Genomic DNA, 20,388 nt, shown 5'->3' on the forward strand with positions numbered 1-20,388 from the left:
AACACCAAAGTCCAAAAGCTTTGAGCTTTATTTTACACAGAAAATAAAACACAGGTACTATTCAGCTGTACTGTAAACCTGAGTTACATTTTAAACAAGCCTATTTATCAAAAAGTTACCTAAAATATCTTTGTTGATATGAATAGTCGTAATGGCATCTGTACTGACCCTATGAAGTGTAGATTTTAAAAGTTAACATCTATATTACCGATAGGCCAAATAAAATGCTTGCGTACAAGATTACGTATGTATAAAGTGTTGTACGTACAACACATACATTCTCAATGAGGAAACTTTTCACCCCCAAGGGAATGAACATTGGCTTTTTTATGTGCAAAATAAGATATAGACACAGTACATAAAACAGACATAAATTATATCTGTGAGGGTGAGGGGGAAACCTATTCTCTCTGGCATTTAAGTTACATAGGAAGGCTGGAAATGTAGCTCAGTTTTAGAACATTTGTGTAGAATATACAAGGTCCTGTGACTGAAACCAAGTATGGCCCAAAAAGGACTTAACAGAGAGGGAGCCAGTGATGAGAGGAAAGGAAGGCAAGAGTCCTTAAGAGTGCCAATAATAGAACAAAGCTAACCCTACTCCAAAAAAAAAATAAATAAATAAAATAAAAATTTTTTTTTTTTTTAAAAACCAGTACTAAGCCACTACACCACCATGGGCAGGAACAGGAAACAGGCCCAAACCTCGGTTCTTCCTGTCAGTGGCAGGCAGGATGGAGGGGGTGGGGTGTTTTTGTTTTTGTTTTTAAGCTAATACATGACTTTGAAGAGGGCAGGTCTGAAACTGGAGATTGTTCCTTACATTGTTCTAACCTTTTTGTACCCGTTTGCATTTTTCTATAAGCATATTTTCACAGTTTCTTTAAAAAAAAAAAACAACCAAAATGCAAACTCTGAAGCAAAATAAACCACTTGGTTCAAAGAGACCTATTTTACAAACATTTTAAATATAAGCATTTAGAATCAGAATAAGGACTTTGTTCCAACCTGTCTTTTTATGCAAGCATGAGTTTCTAAATTTAAGAAACCACAAGAGTTTCTGTTGACATCCCAGACAGAGTTAAGGGCTAAATGACAATCTAATCCATTCTGAACACACACTGAAAGGTCCAAGAGCTCACATAAGATGACACAGAGACCTAGTCACCATGGAAACAGCAAGTACTGACTGATAGCACAGTGAGTTTTTCCAAAAGGAGGCCAGCAGATATGTGTGGGAAACCAGATGTTTGGGTGACAAATCACCACCTGAGAATTATTTTCTTGGAATCACAAACACATGTATCTTTATAATCAAAAAGCCTTAGTATGATGAGGTATTGATGGAATGGGGATCACAAATGTACACTTTAATGTTCATCACCACTGGAAAAAATAAAACATTTTTATAAGCTTAAAACTTGTCATTAGTGCATTTAAATTTCTGGAGAATGAATAAAAATGTAAAATACCTTTACAATAATACAATGTTATTAGAAATTAGCCATGTACTGAGGTCATATTAGTGAGCTACCATTGTTTAACTATAAGAAAAGTAATTTCTTGATCCAAATTAGTGAAAACTTAAAAAAAGATTGTCTTTAGAGGACATTATTTGAGGACAATTTTTTTCACATACATTCTGATACTCAAAAATCACTTTATAACAGAATTATAGGTTAACTTTTCAAACATATCCTTAAAAAGATGTCAGATTTCCATTTCTACGGGAAATATTTTCACCAGTGTGTTCAATTCCACAGGGTAAGTCTTCTTCATTATTATTAAGAACTTCATACATATTAGAAAGATTGCCATTCATTGCCTTTTCATCTTTTCGAAAAGATATCGGCAAACTTGCTAGGCTAAAACTGACATCTTTAAAGGCATGCAACAAAAATATCCCCACTATGATTGTGAAGAAGCCACTCAAAGTCCCAATGACATCATCAATAGGCATATCTTGCCATTCTTTAAAAAGAATAGCTGAACAAGTCAAAACTGAAGTTGTAAAGAACACATAATATATTGGAGTCACAATGGAAGTGTTGAAAATGTCCAGAGCCCGGTTTAGGTAATTAATTTGTGTGCTCACACAGACCACAAGGCTCAGCAGCAGAATCCAGGCGAGTGGGTGCTGCAGAACAGGCTTTCCAGCCAACAACTCTTTTATGGCGATACCCAAACCCTTCACACAGGAGACTGAAAATGCTCCAATCACAGAGCAGATTGTTATATACACAAGAATGTTTGTCTGTCCATGTCGAGGTCCCACCACAAAGATGAATATCAAGGCCACAATGACCACAAATGTTGCAAAAACCACAAAACCTAGAGGAAAAAAAGAAAAGTTATATTGAAACAATGCACACACAAACTCAACAGGAAAGGTATATGTATCTCCCAGTACTGCATCCTCAGATATATCTTGCCTATAAAACTATTTGATGGATTCATTTTGAAATGTTAAAGAATTTGTAAGTTACTCATTGTAGGTAACTCCTATTCACACCAAAAAGATATGTGATTCTACGAAAATAATTCTCAGGTGGTGACTTCTCTCTTGCTCCTCTAGCCAAATCTCACCTACACAAATACATCAGAAGTACATACTGGAGGGCTGGAAACAGAGTGCAGCTGGCAGAGTGCTTGCCTTGAATGTGCAAAGAAAGCCTCAGTACCACTTTAAAATAAAAGTACACAGTCTAAAATTAAAATATGCTTCATAGTATTAAAAAAAAAAACCTGACACCACTAACATTTAATTTTATTGGTTTTTCAAGACAGGACTTCTCCGCATGCCCTGGTTGTCCTGGAACTCCATCTGTAGACCAGGCAGGCTGTCATCTGCCACTTGAGTGTGCGTGTGGGCGGGCGTGCATGCGTGTGTGTGTGTGTGTGTATCTATCAGAAGTTATGAGTTGTTTTTGTAAAAGGGACGTATATGGAAATAAACCAAGCCAGCCTGGTGAAAACCTGTCTTGAAAAACGTGTGTGTGTGTATCAGAAGTTATGAGTTGTTTTTGTAAAGGGACATATCTGGAAATAAACCAAGTAAATCAACAAGAGAACCTAAAAACTATTGGAGTCCTGGTTGAGTATGGAGAATAGTGGTATGCATCATAGCTGACAATTATGTGAGCCAGACAGAGTTCTCAGTGATTCTCAGTTCTCCACTGTACATAGTACATAAATAAATAACCTTCTGTATCTGAATAGGAAAGAGGAAAGGAGAAGAATTGGGGGGTGGGGGTATGGACATGTCAGCAACCCTAACACTCTGGAAGTAGAGGCAGAAGCATGTGGAACTCATGATTATCTCAGACTATAGCAAAAGTTGAAGGTTGACCTAGGCTACCTGAGACTTTTGTCAAAAAGAGAGAGAACAGAAAACAGAACAGAATAGGAAACAAATCAAGGATAAGAAAAGTCACTCTATTCCCTCAAACTCCACAAATAACAGGCTATTTAAAGCAGACAGAAACAAGGAAAGAAACGCAGTAATAGCCATATTTCTGAGTATATCAAAAGTACAGGATAACTCACTACAGTAAATCTGAGGAAACTGAATCCTGAATTGGGCATGGTGGCACACACCTATATTCCTAGCACTTGAAAGGCAGAGGCAGGTAGATCTCTGTTAGTTTGAAGGCATCTTATAGTGTATACAGAGTTCCAAACAAGCCAAAGTTACATGGTGAGACTATGTCTCAAAAAAAAAAAAAAAAAAAAAAAAAGTTGGATTCTTCATGTTGCATCAGAATGTGACTCAGAGCACAGAACACTCACACCCACTGTGTAGAAGTACAAAGGTGACAGGGAACCAGATAACTGGTTCAAAGTCCACCTTGGCTGCCTGATGTACTTTAGACAACTTGGAGTAAAACTAGACAATGGAGAAAAGTTCTAAGAGGAAGTGATGATTTCTTTAGGATAATTAGGAATAACTAACCAAGTAAGATAATGATTCTGAGGTAAATTTCAAGCTATACAAAAAACCTCCAATAAGCTGGGTAAAGTGATGCACCTAAAATTCTAGCCCCTGAGACTGTGAGGCAGGTACCAAGTGTTGGTGGCCAGCCTGAACTATAAAGTGAGAGCCTGTGAAAATAAAAGAAGAGAGAAAGAAGAGAGTTATCATAATGTTTAAGAACAAAGATTTTATTGTAAGGAGAATATAAAGAATATAGTGATCCTATATAAATATAATAGGTAACAGATAATGACTATGGCCAAGGAAATAGCAGTGATACAAGCATAGTATTAGGAAATTAAAAACATAATTAAACAAAAAAAGACAAGAGGCTACGGACACATGAGAACCATTTCTTATAATCTGTGTAAAACAATTCATCTATGTACATAAAATCTAGATTAAAATAAAAATAAAATTTAAGTACAGTAACATTAATGAAGCTTTTCTTACCTGGGTCACCTAACTTATGTGACATTTCATTTAAGGTCTCAATCTCCTCTTCCTTTGGAGCATGAATGACCATAACTGTAGACCCTAGAATACTTAGCAAACACCCGATTTTCCCATGAAGATTAAGTCTTTCATTTAGGAAGTATGAAGACAGAATGGCACTAAAAGGAAGAATAAAAGTTGAACACTTAAATATGTTCCTTAAAAACTTTTAAAATTAACAGACTTGCAATGCAGATAACTGAGCTCACACAAAAATATTTCCAGCTACTGACAAAGAAAACGTACAATCAACCATAAAACTGTAATGAGCTCTTAAAGTTTGCTTAGCTAGAAAGCACTCTCTCTTCACCTGAATTTGTGAGCATCCATCTAGCAGGATAAAAATGTGGCCGCTGCCTCCATTCTGAACCTGTCTCCTTTGTTTAATAAGTATATTATGCAGGATATAGGACTGGTAAAGATCTTTTCCCAATCTGTTGGTTGCCGTTTTGTCATACTGACAGTGTCCTTTGCCTTACAAAAAGCTTTGTAATTTTATGAGGTCCCATTTGTCAATTCTTGACCTTACGAGCATGAGCTATTGGTTTTCTCTTCAAAAAAATTTTCCCCTGTGCCCATGTGCTTGCGGCTCTTCCCCACATTCTTTTCTATTAGTTTCAGTGTATCTGGTTTTATGTGGTGGTCCTTAATCCACTTAGACTTGAGCTTTGTACAAGGAGATAGGAATGGATTGATTTGCATTCTTCTACATGCTAACCATGAGTTGAGCCAGCACCATTTGTGGAAAATGCTGTCTTTTTTCCACTGGATGGTTTTAATTCCTTTGTCAAAGATCAAGTGACCATAGGTGTGTGGGTTCATTTCTGGGTCTTCAATTCTATTCCATTGGTCCATCTGTCTGTCACTGTATCAATACCATCACATTTTTTTTTTTTAATCACAATTGCTCTGTAGTACAGCTTAAGGTCTGGGATGGTGAGTCCACCAGAAGTTCTTTTATTGTTGAGAATAGTTATCACCATCCTAGGTTTTTTGTTATTCCAGATGAATCTGCAAATTGCTCTTTCTAAGTCTGTGAAGAATTGAGTTGGAATTTTGATGGGGATTGCATTGAATCTGTAGATTGCTTTTGGCAAGATGGCCATTCGGCAAGATTTCTACTATATTAATCCTGCCAATTCAGGAGCATGGGCGATCTTTCCATCTTCTGAGATCTTCGATTTCCTTCTTCAGAAACTTGAAGTTCTTGTCATACAGACCTTTTACTTACTTAGTGAGAGTCACACCAAGGTATTTTATATTATTTGTGATTATTGTGAAGGGTGTTGTTTCCCTAATTTTTTTCTCAGCTTGTTTTTCCTTTGTGTAGAGGAAGGCCACTGATTTGCTTGAGTTAATTGCTGAAGTTGTTTATCAGGTTTAGGAGTTCTCTGGTGGAATTTTTGGGAGTCACTTAAGTATACTATCATATTATCTGCAAATAGTGATAATTTGACTTCTTCCTTTCCAATTTGTATCCCTTTGATCTCCTCTTGCTGTCTAGGACTTCAAGTATAATATTGAATAGGTAGGGAGAGAGTGGGCAGCCTTGTCTAGTCCCTGATTTTAGTGGGATTGCTTCAAGTTTCTCTCCATTTAGTTTGATGTTGGCTACTGGTTTACTGGTATATTGCTTTTATTATGTTTAGGTATGGGCCTTGAATTCCTGATCTTTCCAAGACTTTTATCATAAAGGGGTATTGGATTTTGTTAAATGCTTTCTCAGCATCTAATGAGATGATCATATGGTTTTTTTTTTTTTGAGTTTGCTTATATAGTGAATCACATTGATGGATTTCCATATATTGAACCATCCTCGCATCCCTGGGATGAAGCCTACTTGATCATGATGGATGATCGTTTTGATGTGTTTTGGATTCGGTTTGCAAGAATTTTATTGAGTATTTTTGCACTGATATTCATAAGGGAAATTGGTCTGAAGTTTTCTTTCTTTGTTAGATCTTTGTGTGGTTTAGGTATCAGGATACTTTGATCCTTCTTAGAAGAGGGAACAAAATACCCATAGAAGGAGTTGCAGAGATAAAGTATGGACTATGCAGAGATAAAGTATGAAGTATGCAGAGACTGAATGAAGGACAATCCAGGGACTGCCCCACCTGGGAATCCTTCCTATATTCAATCACCAAGCCCAGACACTATCGTGGATGTCACCAAGTGATGGCTGACAGGAGCCTGATATAGCTGTCTCCTGTATAGTTGGGCTCTGATAGTGCCCAACTAATACAGAAGTAGAGGCTCACAGCCATCCATTGGACTGAGCACAGGGTCCCCAATGAAGGAGCTGGAGAAGGGACCCAAGGAGCTGAAGGGTTTGCAGCCCCTTAGGACGAACAATATGAAGTAGTACCCTCAGAGCTCCCAGGGATTAAACCACCAACCAAAGAGTACACATGGTGGGACTCATGGCTCCAGCTGCATATGTAGCAGAGAATGGCCTAGTTGGTCATCAATGAGAGGAGAAGCCCTTGCCCTTGGTCCTAGGAAGGCTCTATCCCCCAGTGTAGGGGAATACCAGTGCCAGGATACGGGAGAGAGTGGGTTGGTGAGGGGGGAGGTTGGCAGGGAACAGGGCTTTTTTTCTTTTCGGAGGGGAAAGGAGATATCATTTGAAATGTAAATAAAGAAAATATCTAATAAAAAATAAATTAAAAAAAGTATATTCAGCAATCACCCTCCTAATCAATTAGCCTGACCAGACTGACTGGGAGTACTCGGCTGTGAATACTGTGGCTCCCTCTCTGTATCAACTGTGAACTCATGTCAGTACCCAAAAGACACTGTAATAAAGTACTGCCCCCCTGCCTTTCCAGCACACTTGTTATATTCTTCCCTTGACTTCTTTACTGCTTCACTCTGTATGAGCTGCAGAATCTAGTCTAGGACCATTAGAATTGTTGCCCTAAAACTCCTGGAACAAAATGAACCACCTCCTTCATATACACTGAAACTGTGTATTAATCATCTTTTTACTATAAGACTCCACAGGAAGTATCAAGTGCTATAATCTATACAGCCTAGTTCTTAATTAAAAAAAAAAAAAAAAAACCTGTATCCAAGCCAATGCTTCAAGTTTACAAAACTTAAATTGACTAACGTTTGCCTTCTTTTTTAAAATTACATTTATTACCCCCATCTCTGTCTCTCTATCTGTGTGAAGATTCCAAGTAGGTTGTCTCCCTTCCACAAAGCTTGGCAGTAAGTGCTTTTATCTGCTAAGTCATCTTGCCATCCCTTATGTATTGATTTAATTGTGTATGATTTGCCTACAGTCATCCTAAGTTCTTTGGTAATAACAGAGTCAATAAACTATAATCGAGACCATTTCATTATTAATTTGCCTATACACTGCAAAATTTTTATAACTTATAGTCAGTTTTATTCAAACCTAAAAAGAAAGTACAGAATAAATAAATAAGATCACAGTGTAATAAAGGAAAGGATAAAAACATAAAATAATCATATTTTATATATATAGCTATATATATAAAAGGCAACAGTTGTTCTCAACTTTCAAAATAGTAATAAAAATCCAGACTTCAAATAGGCCTAGCTATTTGGATTAATCATTACAGTAACAAAACAAGACAAGTTTTATGTTGGTCTTGTAAAACAAGTACCTCATGCCAGTCTTTAGAGGTATTCAACCTCCCTGCAACCCCACCCGAGACTTGATGTCCTATAATAGTTTATAAATCCTACCTACAACAGTATATGTATAATAAATATATGTACATAGTAAATGTTGTGACAAGTAGCAACGTTTCTAAAGTTGAAATCACTAATAATATGCTGGTCCTGGATATTAGCAGAAGGAAGGATAAAAACGGTTTTGTTGCCGGGTAGTGGTGGTGCACGCCTTTAATCCCAGCACTTGGGAGGCAGAGGCAGGCGGATTTCTGAGTTCAAGGCCAGCCTGGTCTACAGAGTGAGTTCTAGGTCAGCCAGGGCCACACAGAGAAACCCTGTCTCGAAAAACTGAAAAAAAAAAAAAAAAGTTTTGTCCCACAAACTTAACTATGCAAAGAAATAACCCTGAAAAAAACACTGCTATAGATTATTTAAAAATCCTTAAGTGTATACAAGTATATTGACATATAATCAGCATGTTAGTATTTTACAGACTAAAATACCATTTCTCACGTGAAATACAGAGTCTTACCTTACAAGGACGCTGAGTGCACCTAGTGGAGTCACAAGTGTGGCCGGAGCAAATGCATATGCAGCAAAATTTGCCACTTCACCAGCTCCCACTAAAGAGATGAATAAAAACCCATCTCAGACAGAATGGACTCAATTTGTCTGCATTTTATGCAACACATACCTATTTATTTCAGCTATATTGTTGTTCATCATAACTTCCATATCTTCTCTCACCTAGGTATGAGTGCTGTAAATTACCAACATCTGGTACCAACAGTCCAAGTCAGTAAAAGTAATTAAAATCAATAGTTTTAATTTAAAAGATATAATTTATGCATAAGGCTATTAATATATTTCTCAGCTAGGACAATAAATACACTTAAAAGAAGCTGACATTGATAAATTTCACATTTTTGTTCTGGATTCTTCTTTTTTTTTTTTTTTTAGATTTATTCATTTATTATATGTAAGTACACTGTAGCTGTCTTCAGACACCCCAGAAGAGGGTGTGCGTCATATCTCATTACAGATGGTTGTGACCACCATGTGGTGCTGGGATTTGAACTCAGGACCTTGGGAAGAGCAGTCAAGTGCTCTTAACCACTGAGCCATCTCTCCAGCCCTGGATTCTTCTTTTTTTTAAAAGCCAACTTTTCTTTATTTTTATTTTTTGCGATGCTGTCTTGCTAGTTCAAGTGCACACTCCCAGCTCATCTTTTTTCCTTCTTCCCTACTCCTTTTTCTTTTTCTTTTCTTCTCTCCTTCTTTGCATCCCTCTTTAAGAGTCTCTATGCTACCCAGGCTAACCCTCACAGGGACTCTAATGATACTGCTCAGCCTCCTACACAGCTGGAGCCACAAGCACATGCCACTTTAGCAGACAGACACTTTGCAGTGGGAGCATTTTTTCTTCTCCAGCTTTGTAACTTGTTTTCAGTAAAAATGTTGACTGATTCATCCAATACACTATTACTATGTGCTTTCAATACTGCTTTCTGTTTGACTGTTTTTCCTAGTAGTGGTGAGAAAGCATTTTTCCCCTTCCTTTGAGTTGTTTTGTTCTTGAGACCAGTTCTCATTGTGTAACCTGGATTGGCCTCATTATTTCTAATTTTGTTTTTATTTATGTGCATGAGAATTTTGTCTACATGTATGTCTGTGTACTCTTCGTATGAATCGACCTCCAGAGGCCAGAGAGGATAGTGCATATCTTGAACTAGATAGAGACAGTTGTAAGCAGTCAGTGCTCTTAATTACTGAGCCATGTCTCCAGCACCCGGCCTCAAACTCTTGATCCTTCTGTATTAGCCTCTTAAGTACCAGGAACATAGATGGGCAAGTGTTACCCACCATTCTAGGCTGCATGTTTTTATTTTATTTTTATCAGGCACACAAAGTAGTGCCTTCCACTGCCATTTCCATTCTCAGCCCATCACTGAAGGAATGCTGTTTACTGGCTTTCTTTTTTAAAAAATTTTATAAGTATATTTTTTGTATATGAATTTTGTTTGCCTGTATACATGTATACTACAAGTGTGCCTGGTATCCAAGTAAATCAAAGGAGGACTTGAGCTCCCCTGGAACTGAAGTTACAGATGGCTGTGGGTTTTCTGCAAGAACAAGTGCTCTTAACCAAGGAGCCATCTCTATCCAGCCCACCTTGGTCTGCCTTTTTATATAACCCAAGATCACCCACCCAGGCTGATATTGTCCACAGTGAGCTGGGCCCCCTCATATCAATCACTAAAAATATGCTTCACAGATAAGCCCTCAGGCCAGTGTGATGGAGGCAATTCCTCCACTGAGGTTCCCTCTTCCCAGGTGACTCTAGATTGTGTCAAACAGACAAAAACTAATCGGCACATCACTGACCAAAGAGTCTGTTCTCTGCTTACATGGCACTGTCAAAAGGGATGGCAGGAGTGTGGTATTTGTATTTTAAGTCTTCTTATATTTTCCTGGTATTTCCTGCCTCACCTAAAGAGTAACTGGGGTGCTGGGCATGGGGGAACATGCCTTTAATCCCAGTACTTGAGACATAGAGCCATGTATATCTTGAGTTTGAGGCCAGCCTAGTCTATAGAGGCTACACAGGGAAATGCTGTCTTGGGGAAAAAAGGTTTTTTAAAGTAACTGGGGCTACAAGTACACACCACTGTGTCTGGCTCAAACACTGTACCACTATATCCATCTTCACTTCTTTTTGATATTCAAAAAAGTTTTGTGTAAAACTAACTGAGAGGACATGCCTGTAATCCCAACATTTGGAACGTAGAAGCAGCAGGGTTAGAAGTTCAAGATCATCTTTAGCTACTACCTTAACAGCTTAAGTCCAGCCTAGGCTATATAAAACTATGTCCTTTAATTAACTAACTAGCTAATTAATTAATGAGAAATGCCCTCACTATATAGCTCTGGCTGACCTTGAACTAGCTATGTACACCAGGCTGGCCTCAAACTCAGAGACCTGTCTGATTCTACTGGGATTAAAAGTGTGAGCAACCATACTCTGTGAGTTTCTATCTTTAAAAAAGTTTTATACAAAAGATTTTAATATCAAAACTGCTGCTTATGGTCACTAAGGATTTGCATACTGCTAAACCCAATAGTCAATGTTCAATCCTCACAGTACTTTGTATCAACATCATTTGACACCAACCAGAACTGTTTCCCCAAACCCTATCACTTGGCTCCAAAGACAGAAGGCTTACTTGGTCTCTCCTTGTTATTTTGAGGCTTAGTTCCAGTCTCTTTCTTCCTCTACTCCTGAACTCTACATCAATCTACACTGTATTTTGAGTATCTGATATTTGGACTTCTATATATTCTCATTTCCTAATGATACCCTGCAATCTTTTGGTCTTAAAGAGATAACAACTCCCAATTTTTTGTCACCAGCCTGAATGACCTGGTAGAAGTCCAGAGCTGTCTAAATGCCAATCTCACATATCTATTTAATATAGCTATTAATTATTTAATTAATAAAATTATTTTAAATTTAATATAAACTTTTAGCATTAATGCACTCAGAACAAACTCCTGATCTCCTGATCTGCTCTGGTCCTTGCTATATCTTTAGCATCAGAACAGTAGTTTTTCAATATCCTTTCATACCATACATTTTGTTAGTTCTACATCGAAAACATTCAGAACTGGTTGCACTACATTCCCTGGTACTACCTTGGTCCATGTTGTCACCTCTTCTTTATGAAGCCAATCTATGCATCAACACAGCAGGCAAAGAAACTATACCACACATTTTACTGAAGCTTCCCAATGGCTTTCTATCCAACAAATTCAAAATCCTTTCTGTGACCTAAAAAGCCAACATTGCTTAATAAATGCCCTCATTTCTCTGACCTTATGTCCTACTGTCCTTATTGCCCTCACTCCCTTACTACTGAACTTTCTTTAATGCTTCCTGAAGTTTTTATTCTAGCACTACCTATGGAGCAAATCACTCCAAAGTACGTCAGTCTAAAACTAGCTGTTTACTGACATGGTTTGCTAGCCCAGACTTTAGCAAAGGGTCAGGATCTTTTAAAATCCTGAGTCAGATGTAAACCAAGGCTGCAGTATCTGAAGGTTAGAACCATATTCCAGGCACTGGTATGACTGGCTGCTGTTCAGGGATCTCTGAAAAGATATCGTTTGAAAGTCTTCACAGCTCAGCTACTGGCTTCCCTAAAAACAAACAATCCAAGAAAAAAGGGAAAATCTGCATGCATATTTATGATGTAGCCTTAGAAGTCATACATCAAACTTCCTGGATTCTGTGACCATAGTGGGCCAGCATTAATTCTATGTAAGAGAGAATTACTCAAAGGCATGAATATCAGGAGGCAAGAACAAATTGGGGCATTAAAGAGAAAGCTATCCCATTCACAGGCTAGCCCCAGTCCTTAGCAAAGTCTTTAGTTACTATTTCCTTCATTCAAAAGTTCTTTCTTCATATGACCAGATCCCTCACATCCTCAACTGTCTATTACTCAAATACTATCTTTTCAGTAGGTTTTCCTTCCTGGTCTCCTATCTAAAAGTCTGTCTACTTACTCTCCAGTTTATATCCCCCTTCTAGATTTGTTTCTTCCCTCTACAAGCACACACACCTTTTAACTTATCCTTCTACTGTTTGCCCCACTTAAAATGTAAGCGTCTTGTAAGTGGGCACTTGTGGGGAAGAGTGCTTCTCTCCTTTTTCTAGTATGTCTTCAGCACTAAGAACAATGTCAGGGTATAAGAGCTGATCAACAGATAAGCATCTGTTAAATACTCATCTCAGGTATCTTTTCTTTTTTTTTCTTTTCTTTTCTTTTTCAAGACAGGGTTTCTCTGTGTGGCCCTGGCTGTCCTGGAACACACTCTGTAGACCTGACAGGCCTTAAATTCACAGAGATCCACCTGCCCCCTGAGTGCTGGGATTAAATAAAGTTATGTAACATCACTGCACAGCTTATGTCTCAGGTGTCTAAAGGACAATTTATTTCACATTTTAAAAATTTTTTTAAATAAGTCTTATTTACATTGTAAGTCTTATTTACATTGGTATTCTCTATGTATGCCTGTGTGAGGGTGTAAAACACCCTGGAACTGAAATTACAGACAGTTGTGAAATGCCATGTAGACACTAGATCCTTTGGAGAAGCAGCCAGTGTTCTTAACCACTAAGCTATCTCTCCACTCCCATTAAGAGATTAAATCTGTGTCTCAGAGTTTTACCTGAATGTATGTATGTATACTATGAGTATGCCTGGTGCACCCAGAGGTTAGAAAAGGATGTTGGATATCCCAGAACTGAAGTTATGGATGGTTGTAAACTACATGGGTGCTGGGAATAGAAGAACCCAGGTCACCTACAAGAGCAACATGTGCTCTTAACTTCAGCCTTTACTCTTTCCAGCCCCCTTCACTTACCTTCATAAAGATAGTGACCAAAATAAAAATGAACAATCTCGAGAAATAATGAAGGAAAATAAAATCAGGTTTTTTTCATCTGCCAATTTTTTCTTTTCTTTTTTTAAAGTGCTAGGGGATCAAATCCTGGGTGTTTTACATGTTAGGCAGGTGCTCTACTTCCTCCCTCCCCCAACATACGCACACCTTTTAACCTACTTATCTGGTAATTATTTTTAAAGGCAAAGATATATCAAAAATATTTTAATCAGATTAGTTTTTATAAAGATATTATTTGAAATAAATAAGCAATTAACTACTTTTTATAGGCTTCATTCTATTTTGAATTTAACTTATAAAAACAAAATGTTCTAAACTTTGCTAATATGAGCTGTAACAACATATGTAAAGTATTTAACATATAGCTATAATGCTTTCTTGAAGTGTTTTCTATACATACTTGACAGCAGTCCAGCCCACCACAACCATTCCTTAAGATATGCATGGCCTCCTTGACCTGTGAATGAAGAAATATTTTATTTTTCTGGAAGACTATCATTCTCTTTAGAACCTATAAAAAGTATTAATTTATCACAGATTTAAAAATGTCTGATATGAGATTTCTTAGACATTTCATGACTCTTAAAAATGTTTATCTTTGTACTATAATCTGGAGTTAAAGAACTAACTTAACCCTCGTACTTAGTGTCCTTTATAAAAGGCAGCTTTAATGAATAAGATAGATGAAGCAACAAAAAATAACAAAGCTGGGCAGAGTGGTGCACACCTGCTATCCCAGCACTTGGAAGTCTCAACCGAGATGAGTCCTACAAGTCTGAAGATAGCCTGGAATACAGAGTAAGTTCCAGGAGAGCCTGAACGAGAATAAGATCCTTTCTGGAGGGAGGGGGTATTGCAGAAATAGATCAACTTCAACTGAGTTAGTCTGCAAAGAGGAAAGCTATTTAGATGTAGGTATGTAACATCACCTGAGAAGACACTACAGTCCTACAAAGACTGAGAAATGCTCACAAACTAGGCTGCCAGGAGACAATCTACTTTTTCCTTGACGAAATTAAGCTGAAAAGCAATTGGTACTTCAGATATTGTACGTAAGGGAAAGAAAGGTGAATTTTACAAGCCTATAGTTTAGGAACAATAACAGAGATGCCTTAAGACTAAGGTTGGATGGCTACAGAAAATAACTGAGATGCTAGGATTTTCTTTCTCCTTTGTCGATTAAATCCTAAGAGACTCTGTTTTATGTTTTAACATTGCTGAATTAGATCTGGCCAAAAAGATAGTCTATTCATTGGGTCCAATGAAGCACAACCAGGAAGATGGAATGTAAGCACTAATATCTCATAGTAAAGGGAGCTGTAATGGAAATCCACGGATTGAAGTAAAGTTCAATTATACTGAGTATCCTCCAGGGTCCTGTAACATGTCTGTAAATTGGGGGAAACAACATACACCATTCAGGTCAATTACTGGAAAACACAAACTAGACAAGACCATTCTTTCCTTTGTTCATTTCACATCATCAAGAAAAACATCTAAGGCAGAAGTCACAAGTTCTATCATGTACAAAATATCCCAGTCTTCAATAAAAGCCTGGTTCTATTCATGGATCAAATTTCCTCCTGTGCAGATATAATGAATTTTAAACCTTGGGAACTACTTTAGCACTGGTCCTGTTGCTATTTTGACAGTAACTATAAAAGGAAGCAGTTAATTAGTTTTGACAACTTATTTTTCTCATTACAAAACCGGTATCTGATTATCTATTAAATATTTAGAAATCTCTTGAGCAGTTCAAATATTCAAATATGATCACAAAGCATGAAGACAGTGCTTCTGTACTCGAAGAACCTGACTGTGTGAGTATATATGCACTTTTTGATACCCAAAGGACATACTTACCTGCTCTCATGGAGCCTTTTCTGGCAAGTCGCAGAAGGCCTTTTTTTTTCAAAATGAAACTCCCTCCAATGAAAATGCTGGAGGTCATAGCCAATCCCAGACCAATATAAAAGTCATATTTTCCACGCCCCAGGCTCATTTCGTTAGTTACTTAAGTTCCTGTGAGTGACATTGATCACCAAACAGAGAATGCTTATACTGAAGACAAGATGATGTAGTCTTCAAACCTAAATGATATGAAATAAGGTGAGATTTTCACAAAATGATCAAGAAAGCTCATATACAATTCAAATATTTACTTCATTTCTCTCCTCATAAAGGAAAAAAGAAACTGCTGTACTGGTCCTGCTCCTATTTTGACAAGTTTCTATTCCTTCTATAGAAGGAAGCAGTTAACTACTTATTTTTCTCATTACAAAACTGGTATCTGATTAATAATTGATTAGAAATACATATACTATCTAAACTTAGCACTAACCTAATTATGTTTCTTGTAATTATGGCAAAAGAGTAGACTGTAATACAAAGTCAAGTTTGGACTGTTTTATAAATTCTGGCTTTGTGTTGTTTTAACTATTTCCAATCTTAACTGACAGTCCATAATATAATTTTGCTATTAGGTAAAGAACAGAAAAATTAAATATAACAACTCATGAATCTAGGTTATCAATATACTTATCTACATGCTTATCAATATATTTATTTTCATACAGAGGAAATTTTTTTCTTACGCATATATTGTTCACTCAGAAATATGCATGGAGCTAGGTGTGGTAACACACACCTGCAATCCTAGCACTCATCAGGCAGATGCAGAGGAAACTGGAGTTTGAGGCCAGCTTCGGCAACATAGGGAGCCCCTAGACAGCCACGGTAAAGGAAGCTGTAAGGATATCAAAGTGTATGATGGATAATCTACTTAGCCTATCTGGAAACATGCTAGACAGGGCAGTCTTAGCACTATTTTGTTAGCAAAGGATGGCAATTTTAACAAACATATCTACTAGGATGTGGACTGTAATACTGTTGGTCTTTAGAGAACGTAAGACCAGAAGGCTCAATCCAAAGCTGACAGATGGTTCATTTATTTTCCAAATGAACCAACTCATGAACTTCACTGATGTTAAAATGAAGGTGTACAAAGCAGAGGGGAAGAAAAAAATAAACATACTTTTTTCCAGCTTTCAGTATCCCAGGCTTCAAATAAAAATACTACTTCCTCAGCCTCCTGAGTACAAGGTTATAGGACCACTGAAACCATACTTGGCCCCATAATGTCTCTGTTCAAACAATATATATTAGATGCATGGTATATGCAATAAATATTATTTTAATCCTCTAAATAAATGGTAAGTTTTTTTGGCTAAGTAACTCAGTGGCCAAGGATGCCTAACATGTACAAAGCCTTATATTTGATTCCCCAGGAGCAGACACACTTATGCAAATGCACATACAAAACAAACGTGGTAACTTTTAGTCTTCAATAGGGAGGTAGACAAGAAAGCAACAATATACACTATAGCAAAAATAAACACTACCACACTAAGTTAGTAGTACTCCAAACAAAGGGGAAAGACCAGTAGAGGTTCCTTATGACTCCATATACTTCAATGAGATACTTCTCATCCCACTGATCTGGGACTTGGCTACCAGGCTTGCTCTGATAAATGGGAAAGAAAATGCATGTGGCAGATTGCCAGTTTTGCATCTGGGCCACAGTCTCCCACACTTTGCTTATTCCTTTATACCCTGCCATCACCGCATGTGATGGTTAATCTTCGTTGTCAATTTTACTACATCTAGAATCAAGAAAATGAAAGCTTCCAGGCTCTCCTGTAAAGAGTTTCTTTGATCAGACTATCTGAAGCAGGAAAACCTACCCTAAATGTGGGTGGCATCATATAGTGGCAGCCCAGATAAAGGAACACGGAAGGAAACTGCTTTTTAATCAGCTTGCCTTCTTTACTCCTTCAAGTTCCTATATTTGGGTGTTGGCATACCTTCACTGATATTAGAACCAGCTGGTTTTGTTTCTTTTTGTGTTTCTCTCGCTCTCTCTCTGGATTTTTTCTGTTTTTTTTTTGAGACAGAGTTTCTTTGTATACCCCTGGCTGTCCTGAAACTAGCTCTATAGACCAGGCTGGCCTGGAACTCAGAGATCCACCTGTCTCTCCCTCCTAAATGTTGGGCTTGAAGGCATGCATCACCTCAACCAGCCTTTTTTCCCTCTCAGTTTAACTAAAATCTAACTATACCACTTCTCTAAACTTCCCTTTCTTTCCTCCAGTCCCTTCCATCCTCTTCTGACTTCCATGAGCACCAAAGGCACATGCAGTACATATACGTGCAGGTGAAATACTCATACCCATTTAAAAAAAAAAAGCCTTTTTTAATATATATGGTCATCCAAAAAGCTCAGTGCTTTTAGATAATCCTGAGCAACATACCTAGTGAAGAGCAAACCTCACAGAACCCATTGTTCACAACACAGGGAAACATACATAATTATCATATCTGACCAGCTGACTCAAACCTATGAACATAATGATGTTTAACCCTATATAACCCTTAGATGACTGACTTAAACAGTTCAACAGACTTTGTACAGTAAGTATAAAATTTCCAACATTGAAGCCAAGGGTATGGCTTAGTTGTAAAGACCTAGTTTTGATCCCCAGTACTACATAAAACAAATCCAACATGCTGTACTGCATACTTCAGAGCTTCCAGAAAACTGTGGTCTTATAAGGCCAATAATTTGCTTAGAGCTCAGGTGACTTATTTATAAACAAGTAACTAGGCATGTAGAGTGTGATAAGAACAATGTAGGCAGAATTCTTTTGTGGGTCTTATGGAGATCCCTAGTACTACATAAAGCCCACCCAACATGTTCTATTTACTTGTTTTAAACTTTTGTTAATTTTTTATTGTTTTTGAGGCTCTTACTCTGTATCCCAGGTTGTCCTCAAACTTGCATTAAAGCTCCTACCTTAGCATTTCAAATATTGGGATTACAAGGTATAAGTGAGCCATCATGCCCAGTTTTCATCTGACTTCTGAAAAATAAAGATTTGCATGTACAAACTTTTGTGTTTGATTTAGTAATCCCACAGTAAAGATTTTAAAATACATCTTCAATGCTGGAAAGCTGCAGGAATCTCAGGACAGAAATCACAACCAAGTTCCAAAAGCAAAGTTGCCCCAATAGTCCATCATGTGAAGGAGCAGCATCAATATAACACTCATGCCAGTAGTCATCTATATAAAACATTTCCCAGATTCCTCTTTCAAGGCATTTCTAGTCTTCCCTCTGCAGCTCCTAAGGTAAGATGTAAAAATGAAGTTCTAGGTAAAGAGTTTAGAGACTGTCAGGCTCTGAGTGCAACAGATACATGTAAGAAAAGAAAAAGAGCTAACCAATCTAAGGAACTGCTCTATGTGCCCAAACACTTGTCACCTCAAGTTTAAAGGTAACTTCCTCGTGCCCTATCTGACTGTAACCACCAGCTACAAAGATGGAAACACATGCAGGGAGGAGAAAAGTAGGATTTCTGAATGGACAACCATTTCTATATACTATCACAATTTTTTAAAAAAGATTTCTGCCTACATTGTTCCTATCACACTCTACAGGCCTGGTTACTTGTCTATAAGTCACCTAAGCTCTAAGCAAATTAATGGCTTTTTAAGTCCACAACTTTCTGGCAGCTCCAAAGTATGCTTCACGTTTTCTAGATCAATACAGATAAATAGAATGAATGTTAACTGACCCTAAAAAAGTAAAGCTGCCTATTCTGGAGTGACCATTTAATATGTAATAAATAACTTCATCATCTAGATAAGCATTGTAATATGGAACCAAATTGCCAGAGGAGACTATAAAATATCAAAGTACATTAGGAAGTAATAACACTAGATATTGAGTAAAAAGCAATGGCAATGCTTACAACCTGGGAAAAGGATAAATAAAAAAAAAACCTAACTATCAGCCAGGCGGTGGTGGCACACACCTTTAATTCCAATACTTGGGAAACTGATGCTGGTCAATCTCTTAAGTTCTAAGCCAGCCTGGTCTCCAAAGTGAGTTCCACTGTGTAGCCAGGGCTACACAGAAAAATCCTGTCTCAAAAAACCAAAACCAAACCAAACCAAAAAACACTAACTATGCAAATACTCCTGTCTCATAACAAGGTAGGTGAAGACTCACAACTGATGTTGTCCTCTAATCTTCACATATACACTAAATAAACTCATGGCTCAGGTTTCTTCCAGTCTATCTGAGCTGGTTCCCTGAGCAGACCTTGGGCGCAAGCTCCGCAGCCAGTCCCACAACACCCAGTGGAAGCTCCACTCCCAGATGCTCTAACACACCCAGGATCAGAGGTGAGGAGGACACAACATCTGTCCCAACACTAGGAGTAACTGGGACCAGCGGGACCAGGCACACAGGAACTCCGCTAGCTCAGAGGCTCAGGTTCCTTCCGGTCTGTCTGGGCTGGCTGGTGTACTGAGCAGACCTTGGGCGCAAACTCTGCAGTCATTCCCAAAACACCCTGAGGAAGCTCCACTCCCAGGTGCTCTAACAAGCCCAGCGTCACAGGATCCCAGAATCACAGGATCCCAGAGACAGCTTGACTCTGGGGAGTTCTGACACAATCAGGATCACAGGAAGGACAGGCTCCAGTCAGATTTAGCAAGGGCAGGTAGCAGTAGAGACAAACCAGATGATGCAGGGCAAGCGTAAGAATATAAGCAACACAAACCATGGTTACTTGGCACCATCGGAACCCAATAGTCCCACCGTTCCAAGTCCTGGACACACCATCACACCGGAAAAGCAAGATTCAGATCTAAAATCACTTCTCATGATGATACATACAGGACCATAAGAAAGACATAAATAGCACCCTCAAAGAAATACAGGAGAACACAGGTAAAGAGCT

At 37.9% G+C, this 20,388-nt stretch overlaps 1 protein-coding gene across 3 annotated transcripts in view; it reads right to left on the reverse strand.

Annotated features, from left to right (window-relative positions):
• Nipa2 (NIPA magnesium transporter 2) overlaps positions 1 to 20,388 on the reverse strand; it is a 27,664-nt gene continuing 7,276 nt past the window's right edge. For 2 of the 3 annotated variants that reach the window (XM_031386815.1, XM_031386817.1), the window contains 5 exons: positions 15,446 to 15,672; positions 13,983 to 14,039; positions 8,649 to 8,739; positions 4,427 to 4,587; positions 1 to 2,331 (listed from right to left, as the gene is read on the reverse strand). In XM_031386815.1, the coding sequence (XP_031242675.1) occupies positions 1,700 to 2,331; positions 4,427 to 4,587; positions 8,649 to 8,739; positions 13,983 to 14,039; positions 15,446 to 15,584 (1,080 nt within the window). In that variant the 5' untranslated portion in view covers positions 15,585 to 15,672 and the 3' untranslated portion in view covers positions 1 to 1,699. The remainder of the gene's footprint in view (positions 2,332 to 4,426; positions 4,588 to 8,648; positions 8,740 to 13,982; positions 14,040 to 15,445; positions 15,673 to 20,388) is intronic. The other variant, XM_031386816.1, reaches the window with a different exon arrangement.

The sequence above is a fragment of the Mastomys coucha genome, unplaced genomic scaffold (genome assembly GCF_008632895.1).
Source record: "Mastomys coucha isolate ucsf_1 unplaced genomic scaffold, UCSF_Mcou_1 pScaffold21, whole genome shotgun sequence".
NCBI classification, from domain to species: Eukaryota; Metazoa; Chordata; class Mammalia; order Rodentia; family Muridae; genus Mastomys; species Mastomys coucha.